We start from the raw sequence: 17,976 nt of genomic DNA, 5'->3' as shown, positions 1-17,976 counted from the left end.
TGAAAGTTTACATCTGCACAACACTTTACAAGGAGGACTTAAACCCTTGTACTGTATAATTTATTGCCAATGCTGTAGATATCAAACTAAGTGTCTATACCTGTGCAGCTATTAATGGTGTACAGTGCTATGGCATAATGTAAAGCTACAGGGCACCAACATCTTTCATGACTTTCTGAAACTCGAGTAAAAGCCCATCTACAGCCATCTTAAACTCCCGCAACGTAAAAAGGAATATCACAACTTTACCCTTTATGTGCAAGAGATGAATAGTCTACAGTGTTGACACAAAAATGACAGGGTATCTTAGCACAGTAGGGTCTTAGCAGCACAGAAGGATTTAAACTAAAACTAGTCAGGGCAAGTTTTGGTTTCAATTTTAATTGGTTATTGTGTAATTAATTTGAACCAAAATATCTGTAAATGAAAAATCACGCATGTTTAAGGCTTTTTAGGCTTTAAATGCTATTAGTACTGTGCTAAATGTTCTTGTAATATATATACCAGCACCCTGCAATTCCTGAATCAATGAACAAATATAGCTAGCTTCTAATCTCGTTAGTTTAGAAAGACTATGCCATTAATTTGCAACTACAAGAAAAGGCAAAATAAATTGGCAAAAATTTTATAGTATACAGTAATATGAACAAGTTACATTTGCAACTAGTGATGGGCGAATTTGCACAGTTTGGATTTGACGGAAAATTCGCGAAATGGCGAAAAATTCGCAAAATGGCGCCAGCGCCTAGTTTTTGACGGGCGAATTTTTGTGGGCGCTTTGCGAATATATTCGCTGGCGGCGAATCGCCCTAATTCGCCATGAATTCGCACCTGGCGAATAAATTCGTCCATCACTATTTGCAACTTAAAAATATTCGATCTGCTTTTCGTGACCCAGAATATTTGTAATCAAAAGTACCTCTATGTCTTCTTCAGTTTCTGTAAAATCAGTAAATGGATCAGTTCCTACAAAGATGGAAAATAAACATAGCTTTTTTTTTTTTTCAAGTAGCCAAAGCATGAAAAGACATAATAAGATGCCTAGGATTTCAACAATTTCATGGTAAGTATGCTATAGAATTCATAAACATTTTTGAAATTCATTTACCGTATATACTCGAGTATAAGCCGAGGTACCTAATTTTACCTCCAAAAACTGGGAAAGCTTATTGACTCGAGTATAAGCCTAGGGTGAGAAATGCAGCAGCTTCTGGTAAGTTTCAATCAAAAAATTGAGGGTTTCTGCTCCCATTGGAGGTGCCGGCGTCTCTTTTTTGGATGCTGGCAACCATTCTTCGGCGCCGGCAAATATTCTTGGAGACTATTCTTGAACGCCGGCAACTATTCTTGGACGCCGGCGACTTTTCTTAGGCGCCGGTGACTATTCTTAGACGCCGGCGACCGTTTATGTGCTTGACCCGAGTATAAGCCGAGGTAGAGTTTTTCAGCATATTTTGGGGGCTGAAAAACTCGGCTTATACTCAAGTATATACGGTAAAAGACTTATTATTGAATTTTAGTTCAAAATGTCTCTCTGTACTGTATTTAAGAAAACATAGGTAAGTATTAAACATATAGAAAACTAAAATTTGAGGATTTGCTGTTTTTGTAGCATTTAATTTGACTAAAAAAGGGGAGATACGTTGAATTAAACATATAAACTGGTGCACATCTGCATACCAGTTTTTTAGTCTTAAAGAATTAACTGTACCCTTTTTAAACTCTGAACCCACAGATTCAATGAGAACATTAATGGTCATTGAACAGATAGAGCTAAAATATTTTTTAAGAAAAGATGACCCCAGAACATAATGTGATTGGGAGAGAGAATTTGCAGCACTGGATTTAAAAAAAAAACACTCATAAATGATTTTTAATATCCAAAATGTACCTAAAATGAAATCATAGCAATAAAATTATTTAGTAATCATATTAAAACACTGTACTGTGTTTTAATTAATTATAAAAAGCAATGTATACCAATGTATTGGACACAATTTATGATGCTGCTTTATATCGAAATACAGTAGAACCCCACCTTTTACTAGAAAAAATGGTGTAAAATCAGGGATATGTATTATGTATGTTATGCATTATATATTGGTGGAACACAAAAAATGGTGTCAAATGCAGGAAATGTAGGAAAACTTAAAAATAAGGTTAAAATTGAGGTCTCTCTGTAATACTTTTACTGCCTTCCTTTCATGGTCTAAATATAAAGGTTGTATGAAAAAGAAGCTGCACAATGTGTTTACTGGTTATTTAGTAAACATGAATCAGGTGAAATGCATTTGCTAAAATCTCTTTGTTAAGGCAGAGAAAAATGTATTTATATAGTTACATTTTCATGGTTTAATGCAGAGAATGAATGACTACTTAATATCTAACTGTATTTTGTAAATGTATTTTATTTTTCATTTTCATTTTTTAATTTGCTGTCGACAGGAAACATGGAATAATTATTTTGAACTTTTTTGATTTTTTGCTTATTATCCTTATGTGTGAATATAAAAAAGGTCCATAAGGCAGAGGTATGATGTTGTGTTTCACTACATTGAAAGAAATATGTTTAGTCAGTCGCTGCATTACCCTTTAAGTGAAGAAGAGACCCAAAATTGTTTGCAGCATGAGATGGGATCCAAAAGCACGTTCGGGTAAAAGTTTGGAAATTGCCAAAGTTTTTCGGCTTAAAGTCAGAACAAGAAGGCAAATAATTTAGAAACTATAAAAAATAAATATTGAAGACCAAATGAAAAGTTACTTAGAATTGGACATTCTATGACATAGTAAAAGTTAACTTAAAGGTGAACCACAGCTTTAAGTAAAGAATGACTTTATATTAGAATAGAAGATGATAAAAAAGGTATGGCCATAGAAGAAGGGTATTGCTAGGCCAGCTGACACCTTCATTGTATGTAGGGAAAACCAATAAAAATAATGCAATTATAAATACAAAGAAACCCTGTTTAGTGACCCGTTATAACATATGTTGGAGTTTTATTTATTTTGGCAGCTTTTGTTTCCATTTTTTTTTAAAAAAAATTATTTGTGATTCGTAAACAAAATGCTAAATCAAAAAAAAAAGAAAAACATCTTACCTTTTTTCATAAATGATGATTGGTTTTCCACTCTTGACATTTGTACTGAATTTTGTTTTCATTGTTCACATGGAATATGCACTGAGGACTATTTTATCATTTCAAAAGGAAATTTTGCAATAACTATTGGAAGCTTCTTTACATGTATGTACAATCAATGGATTCCTAATGTATAATGATCATGTATTTATGGAGGGAACGTATGAATAATAGCAGAAAGGAAATGAAAGTTTGCTGTAATCATCTGTAGAGTGCTAACATTTAAATCAACCAACACTGTGATAGTGTAAACGCATGCTTAATGCAACAGAGCTGTCCTACTTCGCTGTGTTAATTGTATAGTTATACATAATGTGAAATAATTACATTTATTACCACTTGTTCTATACTGCATACCCCATATTTTGCTATACACACTTTGCATCTACTAATCTGCATATCTATAGCCCACTTGTTATTGTACACAGCTCCATCATCTTCATCTTGTACAATTGTGGTACAATCATAAGGTACGAGAAAATTCAAACATGGTAAAATGTGAGACCACACACTTAAAACATATGACTAAGAAAAGGCACTTTAAGTATTTATGTACACAAAATGAACACAACATTTTTGTTACAGTTAATCAGATTTCAGTAAATGAAATACTAAATTAAAAAAAAACACATTGTTTAGTAGGATATATTAGGATCACAGTACAATGGTATCACATGTGTATGGAAAGTAGGTGCAACAATAAAAAAAGTCACTTTTGACAAGATAATGGCAGACAACATAACATTTATAAGAGCTTGCCGATGTAACATGATATAAACAGCATGCACAACAGCAATGTGTAACTGCAGGTTAAAGTCTGATGGTTATAATGTGATGCATGGTTCATGAAACAAATAAAAAGCACATCAATATTAGAAAATTAAATGATATTAATGATGACGTTTTCAAGCCTTTTTGCAGAGAAACTCATGGCAGTTCAATAAAGCCCCAATACGAATTTAATGAAGAAATTATATTAGTGTTTTTACCAAAGGTCCTATGCAATTTCTGTAATTTAGATTGTATGATCTGGACTTCAGTCCAACATAATTTTTTTTAATTGGCAGCTATCAAAAATACTGCAAAGTATATTTTGTAATTACAATTTGTCAAATAAAACATTGCATAGGGCCTTCACCAAATGTATGATTTTTAAAGGAACCAGAAATGAAACAGGAAATGTATTAGAATGAATGATTTCTAAAAGAAAACTATGCAACCAATTATGACATAGTGCATTTTCTATATACAATATATGTGTGTTAACTTATGAAATTTAGAACCTTATGACCACAATAATGATGATCGGAACTGCACAATTTCAAATAATATGAAATTCAACTCATCACTTGTGACACTATCAAACCAAAAAGGAAATGCTTTTTAACACTATATTGTGCTAATATAAATACTTCTTACAGTCACATACCTTGGGGATCTAGTGTCATGTCAACAATCACCTGGTCGCTTCGTTTCCCATAAAGGCCATTTGTGCATATTGCTACTACTTGAAGAACATAACTGGTGTTGGGCAGCACATTGTATATTATAGCGCCCTAATGAGGAGAAAAAGTAAAAGAATGTTTACATTGTCTGTGTAGAGCAGAGGTACCTAAATTAGACTAGGTACCTAAACTGTAAGGTTAGATGGAAAAACTGAATGTTATTTGCAGTCTTTGATACTCTTTGCCACTCCTGAACAACAGAAGATCTGTTATAACCATGTTTTCAAATATCTATAGCCCTTATGTGAGCTTGACCAAAATATTGATGGAAAGTTAGCCTTAAACTGGACGACATGAAAACCTGATTTTAAGCAAACATTTTTTTTCATTCACATGTTATAGAATATTCAGGTTTTGCTATTAAGTAGTTTGCATATCTTGCAAGACTTTCCTTTCAGTATGCCACTATAATCCATTAATACACAGAATGTAGGTCATGAGATGGTGACCTACATTAGATCACCATTTTAAGTAGCTTTGGAGAAAATTTATCAAAGGTGGAATTTTAAAATAACAATTTTATGGCACATGAAAAAAACGGTAAAACAGTTTTACCTTTTTTTGCTGCATGTGGTGGTATTTATAAACTGTCCTGCAATTCCATCAGATCAAAGATGGATTGGTTGGATAAAACTAAAAAGTATCTTTTGTAACTGTCTTAACAATTCTGACTTGTTTCAGTACTTCCATAATTACATATATATATATATATATATATATATATATATATATATATATATATATATATATATATATATATATATATATATACACACACACACAGGTATGGGACCTGTTATCCAGAATGCTCAGGACCTGGGGCTTTCCATATAATGGACTTTTCCATAATTTGGTCTTCAAACCTACAGTAAGTCTACTAGAAAATCATGTAAACCCCAAGGGCTGGTTGTGCTTTCAATAAGGATTAATTATGTCTTAGTTGAGATCAAGCTACTGTTTTGTTATTACAGAGAAAAGGAAATAATTTTTTAAAATTTGTATTATTTGCTTAAAATGGATCTGGGAGGTGGCCATTCAGTAGTTCAGAACTTTCTGGATAAAGGGTTTCCTGATCCCATACCTGTAATGTGAATTTGCACATTAATGTATTTGTGAAGAATTATATTACAGCAATTCTCTTGCTTAAATCATCATTTAGTTATAGCTTTGCTTAAGCCCCTTAAGCCCGTTTTGCATTTACAATGGAATTTACCAGGTCTTGATAGCCATCAGTCAGATATTCGTGCTTAGTTTGATCCTCTCCTTCTAAACGTTGATAGAAAACCAGGTATCTCTCGATCACTGCATCATAAACAACCCTTGGTCTCCTCCATGTTATGAGAAGGCTTGTGTTATTTTTTGAATCAGCTCGGACATCCTCTGGTTCAGAGCTGCAAACTAGGAGAGAAATATACACCGTTATTAGCAGGAAGCATTGCTAATTAGGCCACATAATGGGGTTATATACAGAGGTAATGTCTTTAAGACAAACATTTTTATATATAATTTCAAGGGTGTTGTGCATATTAAATATCTGGGTTGGACTAGTTGTAGTTATTGTGTATTATAATTGTTGTGGATTATATAAAACTACAGAGCTTTACAACTAGTATTCTAGATAGAAACCCCACAAAACAACAAAGTAGATATATATCATTTAATCAGGTTTAAATATTAAAGGAACTGTAACGCCAAAAACTGAAAGTGTATCAAAGTAATTAAAACATAATATACTGTAATGTACTTTTACTAATGTACTAGTAAAAGTTCTGTGTTTGCTTCAAAAAGACTAGTGTATTTTATATGTAGAAGCTGCTTTGTAGCCAAGGGGGCAGCCATTCAAGATGGAAAAAGGCACAGGTTACATAGCAGATTACAGATTACAAGTATTGGGCAGGGCTTATCAATTATGTGCTATGTAACTTGTGCCTTTTCTCTTTTTTTCCAGCTCGAATGGCTGCCCCCATGACTACACAGCAGCTTGGTTCTATAAACTATAGCTATAGTTTCTAACGCAGACACACAACTTTTACCAGTGCATGTTAACAGTATATTATATGTTAATTACTTTAAAACATTTTCTTTTTGGCGTTACTGTTCCTTTAAATGAAAGGCTACACATATATCATTCAATCAGACCTAAATATTAAAGGGATTCTGTCATGATTTTTATGGTGTAGTTTTTATTTTTGAATTACACTTATTTCTCCTACTCAATATAACTGAATGAGTCCTAGTGGGATTTTTACTATTAAGAGCTGTTCTTTTATCTACCATGGAGCTGTTATCTGGTTACTTTCCCATTGTTCTGCTGATGGGCTGCTGGAGGGAAACTTGAAGCACAGCATTAAAGAGTGACTGAAGTTTATCAGAGCACAAGTCATATGACTGAGGGCTCCTGGGAAACTGACAACATGTCTAGCCCGATGTCAGATTTCAAAATTAATTATAAAAAAATCTGTTTGCACTTTTGAAAAACAAATTTCAGTGCAGAAGTCTGCTGGAGCAGCACTATTTTATGATGCTTTTTGGAAAAAAAACAAAACAGATATAGAGTTAGAGTTAAGAGACTTACCAACATTTTCTATGGCTTTAAGGTATAAGTGAAATTCTTATTTTTATGAATCAAGTGCAAGTTACAGCTAACTTTGCTCCTGTATTTAAAACAGCAAACCTGTTTTGAAGCTGTAGTGGTTACACTTGGATCTGAATTCCATAGGGCTTTTAATGTAACAACCGTCTGGATTTCTTCTATGCCTTTCTATTTTATCTAATTTACTCATGATAAAGAGCACTGTGACAATTGAGAGGGTATTATACTGAATACACCTATAAGTTTATGCAACTACTCTCATATTCACCTGCCCCTGCTTACTCCTTCAAATGCATACACTTCTTGTGCCCTATCAATTTTTAAAATTGCTAGTCTTCATCAATCTTATGCCATAGCATAAATCTCAGACTAGATTTCCCAACAAATTGCAACTTTTTTCACCAAATTTTTGTCTGTTAATACAGAATTCAAGGCACATATAGCATTATGATCTTTTATCTTGAATGCTTGGGACTTAGAGTTTTCCAGATATGGGGGTTTTCATTAAACTGGATCCCTATACCTGCTAAAAATAATTAAATATGGAATCATGCAACATAGTTACCATAAAGTACAAAATGAATAATTTAAAACATTTTGATTTGTTTAAAATGGACTCTATGGAGGATGGCATTCCCATAATAAAATGTAAATACCTTAGCATCAGCACAAGGCTTGAAGGGAACATTGAACTGGGTTAGGAATGATCCAAATGAGCATCTGTAAATCTATAGACCTTGAGAATAGCAGATCAATAGCTCCCAATTGACTGACAGTTTTAAAGGAACAGGTTTCTGATTGAGTTACAAGGTGCTCACCCATTACACATTTACAATTGTAGACATAATGTAGTGATATAATTAAGGCAAAAAAATATTTAAAAAATATTTTTGATTCAGAAGGAGTCTAGTATAAGTGAAAACCTATATTTTATCTGGATTATTTACATACCCGTGATTTATATGTTATATTATTATATAATTAGAATATGTTGATATGACAGATTATTAAATAATAAAAATATTGATTTTTATGTAACTTACAAGGTACAATATATTGGTTTTACATGGTAATATTAACTACTACGAACAATAAACAGTACACGGAAAAAGATAACTTGTTGAAGTTTTCTATTGAAACACAAGGAGGAGCTATGACTTCAACTACAAATTCCAATGTCGAGCTGATTTTTTACATAGAAATGAGTAATTCAATATACTGATAATGCGTGCAAACTATTTTTACAATTACTCTGCTAATGTAATACAATCTAAAGACTTTAGTAGAGATATTGTAGAAATACACAGTGTCAAGTTGTCTACTCAGAGCAAGACTGTGTTAGCTTTACTCTAACTCTGTTAGATTGTTCCTACAAATCACATTCGCCCCTACTCTACCCCAGCTTTTTACAGTAGGAGATCTAATCCTATTGGTCCGGCCCCCTAATTCGGTCACATGATATTTAGTGGGTAATCCAGATCTCCAATATTACACTATAGTTTCTTCCTGCAATGGACATTAGTAATTAAGAGAGAAACATAAATCTTGATTCACAAAACTGAATCTTATAGCTAGCCTGGGACACTTTTTTTTCTTGATTCTTCAATTTTTTAGTCAGGGAATAAAAAATATTAACATCAACATGGCAGTCATGTTGTGTTTAAAAGAAATGTTTTAAAAAAAAGTGCAGAAAGTATGGGAATCCCTTTTATGGAAGCTTGCAGTTTAATTACAATATGTTAAATGGAAATTACGATTTTCATGTCATAATTTAGTTTCTCACTGAAATTGCACCTTCTATTACATAACTCTGTGACACTAATTTGTGTCCAAAAGAAAAAAATCACCAGCACACCCTGACATCTCGAAGTATATTAGTCTGGTGCTCAGTAAAAAAAGGGTTCGGCACCCTCAATTGCACTTGGGTAAAGATGAAAATTACCCGCACTCAGGACTTAGTGCAAGCGGGCCAAGCCCTGTGTGTTTATTTGCAGAGTAACGTTTTGTGGGCACGCCCCTTCGTCAGACTAATTTGTGTACCATGTTAAGTATGGGAAACCAACCATTGCACTCCTTCTGAATGAACCTGTTTTTTCTTTGACCACTTTTACCACCGATTTGTTTCCCATATATTTGACAGTAGTTTTACATAACAATTTCAGTCTTGAACACAGTCCTAACATAGTGCTATGCAATTTATTCTCAGTGACAGATTGTTCCACTCACTAATTTTAAATCCATGTATTTAATACTAGTCCAACTGATTAAAATCATTAGGGAGCGTTGTAGCGCAGAATGATTCATAGATTATTTATAGTTAATACTCTTCACAAGAAAGCCATAAATGGTTAGCAGAAGAAGCTGTTTTATACATTTAAGGGATTAGCAAAGAATATTTACTTATGCAGCTAGGTGTATCATTAGCAAGGAGGAGAAGCCAAACATTACCTGGTTCCGGGATCTCTTCTGTGCCAGTATAAGATGAAAATACTTGTCCTGAGAACGTATACTGCTGATGCCTATAGTTGTTTTGCAAATAATCCATCACCATAACATACCCAGACTGCTGCATTGTAAGGATCTCACAAAACATTTCTAACTGCAAAAAAAAAAAACCACAGTAGGTGCAAGTTAAACTCATGGGCCTGTAAAATAAAACTTAAGCCCTATAGAAAAATTGCATGAAAAAGTATTGGGTAACAATATTTGAGGTTATATATAGTTTAATTGCTACTTCAACTGATGCTGGTTAAACTATATTATCTAAATTATCTACTTGATATAGTCCAATAAATCTTAACACACTCCAACGTTACCTGGCTTTCTGAAATTGTAACTGTGTCCTTAAAGACAATCCATTCCACTGATTCTGAGCACGGTGGGGTTGTTAGTGAGCCATTATATGTATAATATTTGTCGGTGTAGTCAGGCAGAAGATCTGACAAAATAAATGGCTCCAATGCAACTTTTCTACCTACACAAGAAAAACAAAATAAAATGCAATATCAGTAAGTAGGTCAGTGGATCATACTAACAACGCAAAGGGAAAGAGAAATACAATTGACAACTCAGGATGAGAGGCATGAAAGCACATGTGTATAATCTTCACTGGTGTTTTTGAGCTGAGAAGCACAAGTTCTAACACATGTTCAAGCATTAGAGTCCAAAGTGACAGGCACACAAGAAAAAGAGCTATTATTAAATAACAAGTTTAAACTCACCAAAACGATGTACATTATTTACTCCATCGATGATTGTATTATAATGCACATTATCTTCCTGGCCAACCTGTAATGCAACAATAGTAAATATTGATGTTTAGCTCCAAATAGTAACAGCTGGAAAGCTGGCCCCCATGAACTGGTAGCTGGGAAGTGAATGAAGGAAAATATAATTGCCCCAGATTCATATTCCCTGCTGTACACCACTACTCATACAGTTATTCCTGTAGGAGTGGCTCACCTGGTGTATAATAGCAGGCTTTTGGCCTACTAGCTCACTTTCATACACGCTACCTATAAAAAGTAATGGTTAATAAAAAAACAAAGTCTTGCAAGCTTATTATAGTAATTTATGTATATATATATATAGTTTTCTTTCAAAAGGACTCGCACTCCAATTGTTTGTAAATCAAACTGTTTTTTATTTCTTTTGAAAGAAAACCACATGTTGATTTAGCCTGGAATCCAGTATCAGATTGCAGCTGCTGATATAAATAAATATATATATATATATATATATATATATATATAAACTTTCATTTTATATTATGCACCCAAGCCTGTACGTCCTGCTTCTTTTAGAATTTTCCATCCTTGATATGCGGAAGCACATCTGTTATGCGGAAGCAAATATTCCCAGTAATCCATGGCAACCAATCAAATTGTTGCATTCATTGTTTTAACTGCAGCTGTCTGAAAAAAGCTGATCACTGATTGGTTGCTATGGGTTACTGCCCATGGGTATATTGCCCATTGTTGATAGATAAATGAGATCCCTTATTTCTGCAGCAAAGTATATTAGATTTCTTTAAATGCTGGTAACTCTGGATTAATATTGTTGATATAGTTTTGTTTGTGTGCAAAAACTATTGGAGGCACCTCAGAAATGCATTTGAGCTATGCTGTTATTTTAATTAATAAACCTTGTGTATGAAAGAGGTGCTGCACTGGACCCGGTTATTTTAGGTGCATATTCATTTCTAAATATGTAAAAAATTTATTGATTTAAACTGCATAAGGAACTTCGCTAGAGACAGTAATGTAATCTGGCATCTTTTCATTTGCGTTTACTTACCTTAAATAAAATGGATAAAGCTTTTATTTTGCCATTTGCACTTATTGCTTCATCAATATTTTCAAACTCTTTATGATTAAAGCAGAAGATTTGCATCTGTGAATTAAACAGTATTGAAGTTTTTATTGAAGGAAACAGTCAATCCAACTATAAGAAGACTATACTGCATATAAATCAACCCAATTTGTGAGAATTTAACTTCAAAATGTTTTTTTCAGTATTAGCAACAAAGGATTTTTCGTTTTTGGGCTGTTTCCATAATTAATATTGAATTAGTCAATTGTAAAACCAATAAAAATCTAAAAAAAACTAAAAAATCCTAATTATCTGTTACAGCGTATACAACACAAACAGTGACTTTTTACATTGTGTCTCCACATTTTAATAGTAACTAACATGTAGATAGTAAATGAGGTAGCATATACAAGTCATGCCTTTTACAGACATACTTCTCTTCAATGTATTCCAAACTGGGGTCCTAGAACTGACTCAGACCATACAACTATCTGCAGGGGTGTTCAAGTTATTTGCATGTCCTCAATTAGCTCAAAATCTATAGACTTGAAAATTAAATACCTCTAAAGGAAACTTCTGGCCTTCTAAGCTGTGTTCAGAACCATCAGATGTAGCATTGCATTTTCCCCAATGAAAAGTTATCCAGCTTGCTTTGTATTGTGAATCTAAGGCACCGCCACTCAAAAAATAGTCATCGGTCAAATTGATTTCCACTGAAAAGAAAAGTGTTATTAGTTTTTGGAGTACAAATGGTGGAAAGGAAGATATTACATGACTTAAAGCAGACTTAGGTATGGGTGGGCAAAATCTGTGTGAAAATCAAAGATAGGAATCATGTCAGCATTACTTAAAACAAAACGCAGTCCTGTTTTCTCTTAACAACATGACATCAAGTAGATGAAGTATGACCTTTAAAACAACTGTACTATTTGCAAGTACAATAACCAAAGCATTGCTTTGTCTGGATAGTCTGGCATAGTCTTACCACCTAAATTCAAATAAAAGGGTTTCATATATATATACCAGTGATTAGACAAGATCAATGCTGTCCAACTGGAGGCCAGACCCCCCTTGTGTGGACCCCCACACAGGCTCGTTTTAGGGGCTGCTGCCTGCCTTGTAGCGTTGGAGTGGGTCGAAGAGGGGTCACATCGCTAGTGCAGTGAGCTCTATTGGGCTCACTGCACCGGATTTCTGTTTTAAAAAAAATTTGGCTCTTAAAGTTACTAGAGGCGGATTTTTGCCACCCCTGGTAACTGGCTGCTCCGTGCCTCCTGATGCAAGATTCTCACCTTGCCTCATGGCCGGAGCGGCCCTGCCCCCATATTAAAGTCTGTCTGCTGTGACTGCTTACCTTGTGTAAACTTTAAAAGGCATCAATTGAGATTTACTAGCCCCTGCATTGTTTACACCTCAATGCTCCTGCATTGTTCACACATATAATCCCCCCCTACATTGTTCACACCGTTAACACCTTTGTTGTTCACACCCCTAAAGTTACAAACTGCTGGAGAGGCTTTGTGTCACTGTATGTAGCACAGTATGAACTGTTCAATTTAGAGTGGTCCTGAAAGGTTTCCCTGTCTCCTGTGGTATTCTGCCTTCCCTATGCTCCCTGTGTGTGCCATACTATACATGCCCTATGCTCCCTGTGTGTGCCATACTCTGGTCCTTAAAGGAAAACTATACCCCCCAAACAATGTAGGTCTCTATTAAAAGATATTGCATAAAACAGCTCATGTGTAAAACCCTGCTTCATGTAAATGAACCATTATCATAATAATATACTTATTTAGTAGTATGTGCCATTGGGTAATCATAAATAGAAAATTGCCATTTTAAAAAATAAGGGCTGCCCCCTGAGATCGTAAGATTCACTGTGCACACATACAAACCACATGTAAGGTCACATGAGCCAATTAACAGACAGAGTTCTGCCTTTTGCTTCCTCACTTCTTCCTGTTACAGTTAGAGTTGTAGTATTTCTGGTCAGGTGATCTCTGAGGCAGCACAGATAGAGTCACGAAATGGTGGTTCAAGGCAAGAGATGTAAAAGGGCAATATTTATGTAAATATATATTCCAGTTTGGTAAGATTCTTTAATATGTCATTCAATTTGATATAAACTATCTGTTGCTTAAGTATTCATTTTGGGGGTATAGTTTTCCTTTAAAAAGGATAAAAAGGAACTGAAGAGAGCGCAGAGACATGCAACTAAACTGATTAAGGGGATGGAAGATTTAAACTATAAGGGTAGACTGTCATGGGTGGGATTGTTTTCTCTGGAGAAAAGACAATTGCAGGGGTACATGATTACTCTTTATAAGTACATTAGGAGGCATTGTATACAGCTAGTGGGAGATCAATTTTTCTATAAAATGGATCATCTGAACAGAGGCCATCCCTTTATATTTGAGGAATAGAACTTTAATTTGAAGCAGCGTAGGTAGTTCTTCACAGTGAGGACAATGAGGTTATGGAATGCCCTGCCAGATGGTATTGTGAGGGCTGTATCTGTTAACACCTATAAGAGGGGCTTGGATGATTTCTTGGACAGACATAATATCCAAATCTATAGTGAAACTAAAAACCACAATTAATATAGATATTGGTATATATAGTTTCAATAGTTGTGTATAAGTATGTGCGCTGGGATTCATGGACTCCTCCTGCACAAATATGGTAGCTTTCAAAGACAATATTATGATAGATGTAAAAAAGGGTTTAATTTCTGGTGTCAGTATCTCTTTAACAATGTAACTATGTAAAAACGGGAAGTGGATAACACTGGCTTCCATTATCGACCCTTCACCATGCAGGTCAGAAAAATTTCGGCTCACAGTACCACAGAAGGTGGGCAGCACTAGACCAGATAATACTGTGTTTATGTTTCATTCATTAAGTAGTATGAAATTTTTGTAGTCACATAGGTGGTTCTTCACAGTCAGGACAGTGAGGTTGTGGAATGCACTGCCGGGTGATGTTGTGATGGCTGATTCAGTTAATGCTTTTAAGAATGGCTTGGATGATTTCTTGGACAGACATAATATCAAAGGCTATTGTGATACTAAACTCTATGGTTAGTATAGGTATGGGTATATAGAATTTAATTAAAAGTAGGGAGGGGTGTGTGTGTGTATGGATGCTGGGTTTTCATTTGGAGGGGTTGAACTTGATGGGCTTTGTCTTTTTTCAACCCAATTTAACTATGTAACTATGTAACATATAATACTAGTTAGTGAATCAGAGGATACATCTATTTTTCTTGAGGACATAAACGGGAAATAAATGATGGTAACTCCTATAAATCTAGTCATTTTTAGTTGATTTTCAGTGTAAAGCATGTCAAGTGTGCTGCAAATCCATTCGCTGAACTTTTTTCTGGGCACTTAATCTGAAGATCATATGGCCTGCATTCAACAATCACAGTAAGAAGCAGCTCAGAGAGTAGCCATTGCTTCCGTTTTGGGGACATCTTTACTCCTGTTAACCATGCAAGTCTAGCCTGATGTATAACAAAGCTACAATTAAACAGACGTCTTTGTACCAGTCCCTGTCTGTGAAATCCTTGCAGTGAAAGAAGTGTTTAATTATCCTTGAAATGTATAATGGTGTCTACATTCACCGTTAGCTATGCTTTCCTGCAGTAACTTGTAATTCATTGTGCATTATTTGTTTACTATGATGTGGGCAAAGTTAATTAAACAAGATATTTTATTGATGAAAGTTTAAATCTGTGTCACGGATAAAATGGAAACACTCCCTGCTGTGTAATTGCAGTTTTCATAAAAGAAAGCCTGAGTCCATGCTGTTACCAACATGCTGGGAGCAACAATTTACTTTTACATCCTATTCTATTTGCCTCTTAGCTGGAATAAAACAAAAAATAACTTTACCCGACCTGTACTAAACCAAAAAAGCCATATTAAAATAGAATTGGAAAAAACGTATAAGCATATTATATTTAAAGGAAGCTATACCCTTTTTAAAAATAGTAATTAACTTTCCTTTATTTTTCCTTCAACAGACCACAGACATTGCTATACCGTGACGTGCATACACAAGTTGTTCTATTGTCAAAGGATAATAAAATTTACAGCAACCATACATGGGCCAGTGTTTTGGTTATCCACCAGACTTTCTGATGGGATCATAGAGTTGGATCTGCCTCCCTAGAGACCTACACATGCAATGATATTATTAGTTACATGTATGGCATGTCATTTACAAACCCAGTGCTGAAGTTATGTACAGTGGATTGGTTGAGGCACACTAACTATAATGCTAACTTCCTCCTTTGCAAACAATTGCCACTTAAAAGAGAACTAAAGCTTAACTAAAGAAGTAGGGCAACTCTTGTGACAAAAGGCCTGGATCATTACTACTATAGAGATGCTGAACCTTTAGGCTGCATCAATAATGTCAATTTAGAAAATATTGCACATTTCTAGCCATATCTATTTTTGGGTTTAGTTATCCTTTAAGAACTCTAGTGTTGGGAGTTTCTGATTTATTCCATTCCACAGGGCTTAGGGTATTTTCTCCTTTAAGGGATATATGGTGTGCATAGGGAAATATTCACCAGAATGGGAAGTGGCTTCTTGCAAGAATGTGCATTTTGATATCTGTGGTTCACCGTTCTCCCGAAAGAGAATAATCACTATTTTATTTATTTATTGGCCTTATAAAAACAGTAACTGTAACAGTAAAGTTGAATCTGTGTAAAACCCAGAACAGCTGTCAAATATTTGCATGGAATATAAAAGAAATTCAAGGAAATGTAAAAAAAAATATTTGAATGATGCTCCCTCTGCTATTGATTTCAATGTAAACAGGGATTTAGTCAGCAGAAGTGCTGAAGTGATAACAGCGATGTCAATAACAATTATTTTTTTCCCATTGTGTTGCTTCTCTTATAAATATTTACCATTCACAATTTTATGAGTGTTTTTCACTGTGCCAGCATTAATTACACATTGATTACTGAATTGTTGTCTTTACAAACAAACTGAAATGCTACAAACTACAAGGTTGCAGGCAATCAATGTAATTACAGTATTTGGACTTTGGCATTTAACTTCTCCACCAGCAACGAGATGGATAGAAATAATCACCGCAATAGGAAAAATGGCACTGAGAAGCCCAAAGAAGAATGCAAGAGATTCTGGAGAAACACTATCCTTATGATCCAAGAATTGAAAATGACTTGATTTCACAACAATAATAAATATGCTATTTCTCATTATGGGCAAGTATAGAACATATCACAACAGCAACTGCAAAAGAGAAGCTCCATATTCATAACGAATGGGTTTATATTTATATATATATTTATATATATATATTTTTTTAGGTTTATAGTTTTTTATGTTTGTGCCAGCAAGGCTGCATTATAGGAGGTGGATATTATTGCCATCTTCTAGAGCTGTATAAAACCATCATAATTTATTCAGTATCTGTTGTGAATGAGGCACTAGACACCAAGACATACAGTAGCTGCTGGTGATCTATAGATCAGATGTGATCTGATTAGAACATCAGCTTCCAATAAAGGGAATTTCAAGTATGGCTGGGTTTGTGGCTCCACAAATAGTTGCTATAAGTAGGAAGAGTGTTGGAAAGCTAATTACGCAGAGCAAATATACCTCTTGGCTATGTAGTTCATGTAGCAGTAGAAATTATACTCTAGGGTACAGGGCTTTGGGAAAGCTGCCTTTGGCAGTAACAGGTTGTATGGAAACCTACCAAACCTTGCCAAATTATCCCTGTGTGTTAAAATCTGCCGTGCAAACAACCTAAGACCCTCAAGTTATTGCTGAACTAAAATTTCCACCATTGCTCATCAAACATGTGGTGACTCTCCAACTATTGCCGAACTACAACTCCCATCTACTCTACGGGATGCATTTTTCTAGTTTATGCTACTGTAATGATCACAGGTAGCAAGAAGTTACAAATGTGGAAACAAATGTGCAATGGCATGAGAAATTTCCTATTTGACAGGCAAACCTAATTTTCTGCTTGATGATTTGCGACAACCCCTGAGCTTAGCTTCTCAACAACTACTCAAAGCACACTGAGCATGTGCATGTCACAGACACTCTTAACAAAATCCAAGATGAGAAACTCATCTGGATCATTACTGCTATAGAGATCCTAAACTTTTAGGCTCAATCAATAAGTTCAGTATATAAAATATGGCATTCTAGCCATTTTCATTTTTACAGTTTAGTTCTCCTTTAAGCACCCTAGTGTTGGGAGTGTCAGATTATGTTCCATTACACCGGGCTTTGGGTTTGTTCTCCTTCAAGGGCAATACAGTGTGCATAGGGAAACATTTCCACATTCACCAGAATGGTAAGTGGCTTCTTGCAAGAGTATAAAAGTGCATTCTGATAGCTGTGGTCTCCCAAAATAATTGTGTACAAAG

At 34.7% G+C, this 17,976-nt stretch overlaps 1 protein-coding gene across 5 annotated transcripts in view; it reads right to left on the bottom strand.

Annotated features, from left to right (window-relative positions):
* ptprz1.L (protein tyrosine phosphatase, receptor type Z1 L homeolog) overlaps positions 1 to 17,976 on the bottom strand; it is a 113,170-nt gene that overhangs the window by 53,941 nt on the left and 41,253 nt on the right. For all 5 annotated transcript variants that reach the window (XM_041585028.1, XM_041585029.1, XM_041585030.1 and 2 more), the window contains 8 exon segments: positions 12,108 to 12,259; positions 11,532 to 11,627; positions 10,457 to 10,523; positions 10,052 to 10,209; positions 9,684 to 9,834; positions 5,856 to 6,040; positions 4,567 to 4,693; positions 920 to 966 (listed from right to left, as the gene is read on the bottom strand). In XM_041585028.1, coding sequence (XP_041440962.1) covers positions 920 to 966; positions 4,567 to 4,693; positions 5,856 to 6,040; positions 9,684 to 9,834; positions 10,052 to 10,209; positions 10,457 to 10,523; positions 11,532 to 11,627; positions 12,108 to 12,259 — 983 coding nt within the window.

The sequence above is a fragment of the Xenopus laevis genome, chromosome 3L, assembly GCF_017654675.1.
Source record: "Xenopus laevis strain J_2021 chromosome 3L, Xenopus_laevis_v10.1, whole genome shotgun sequence".
Taxonomy (NCBI): domain Eukaryota; kingdom Metazoa; phylum Chordata; class Amphibia; order Anura; family Pipidae; genus Xenopus; species Xenopus laevis.
The sequence above is the reverse complement of the archived record's forward strand: the minus strand, read 5'-3'. Positions and strand labels throughout refer to the sequence as shown.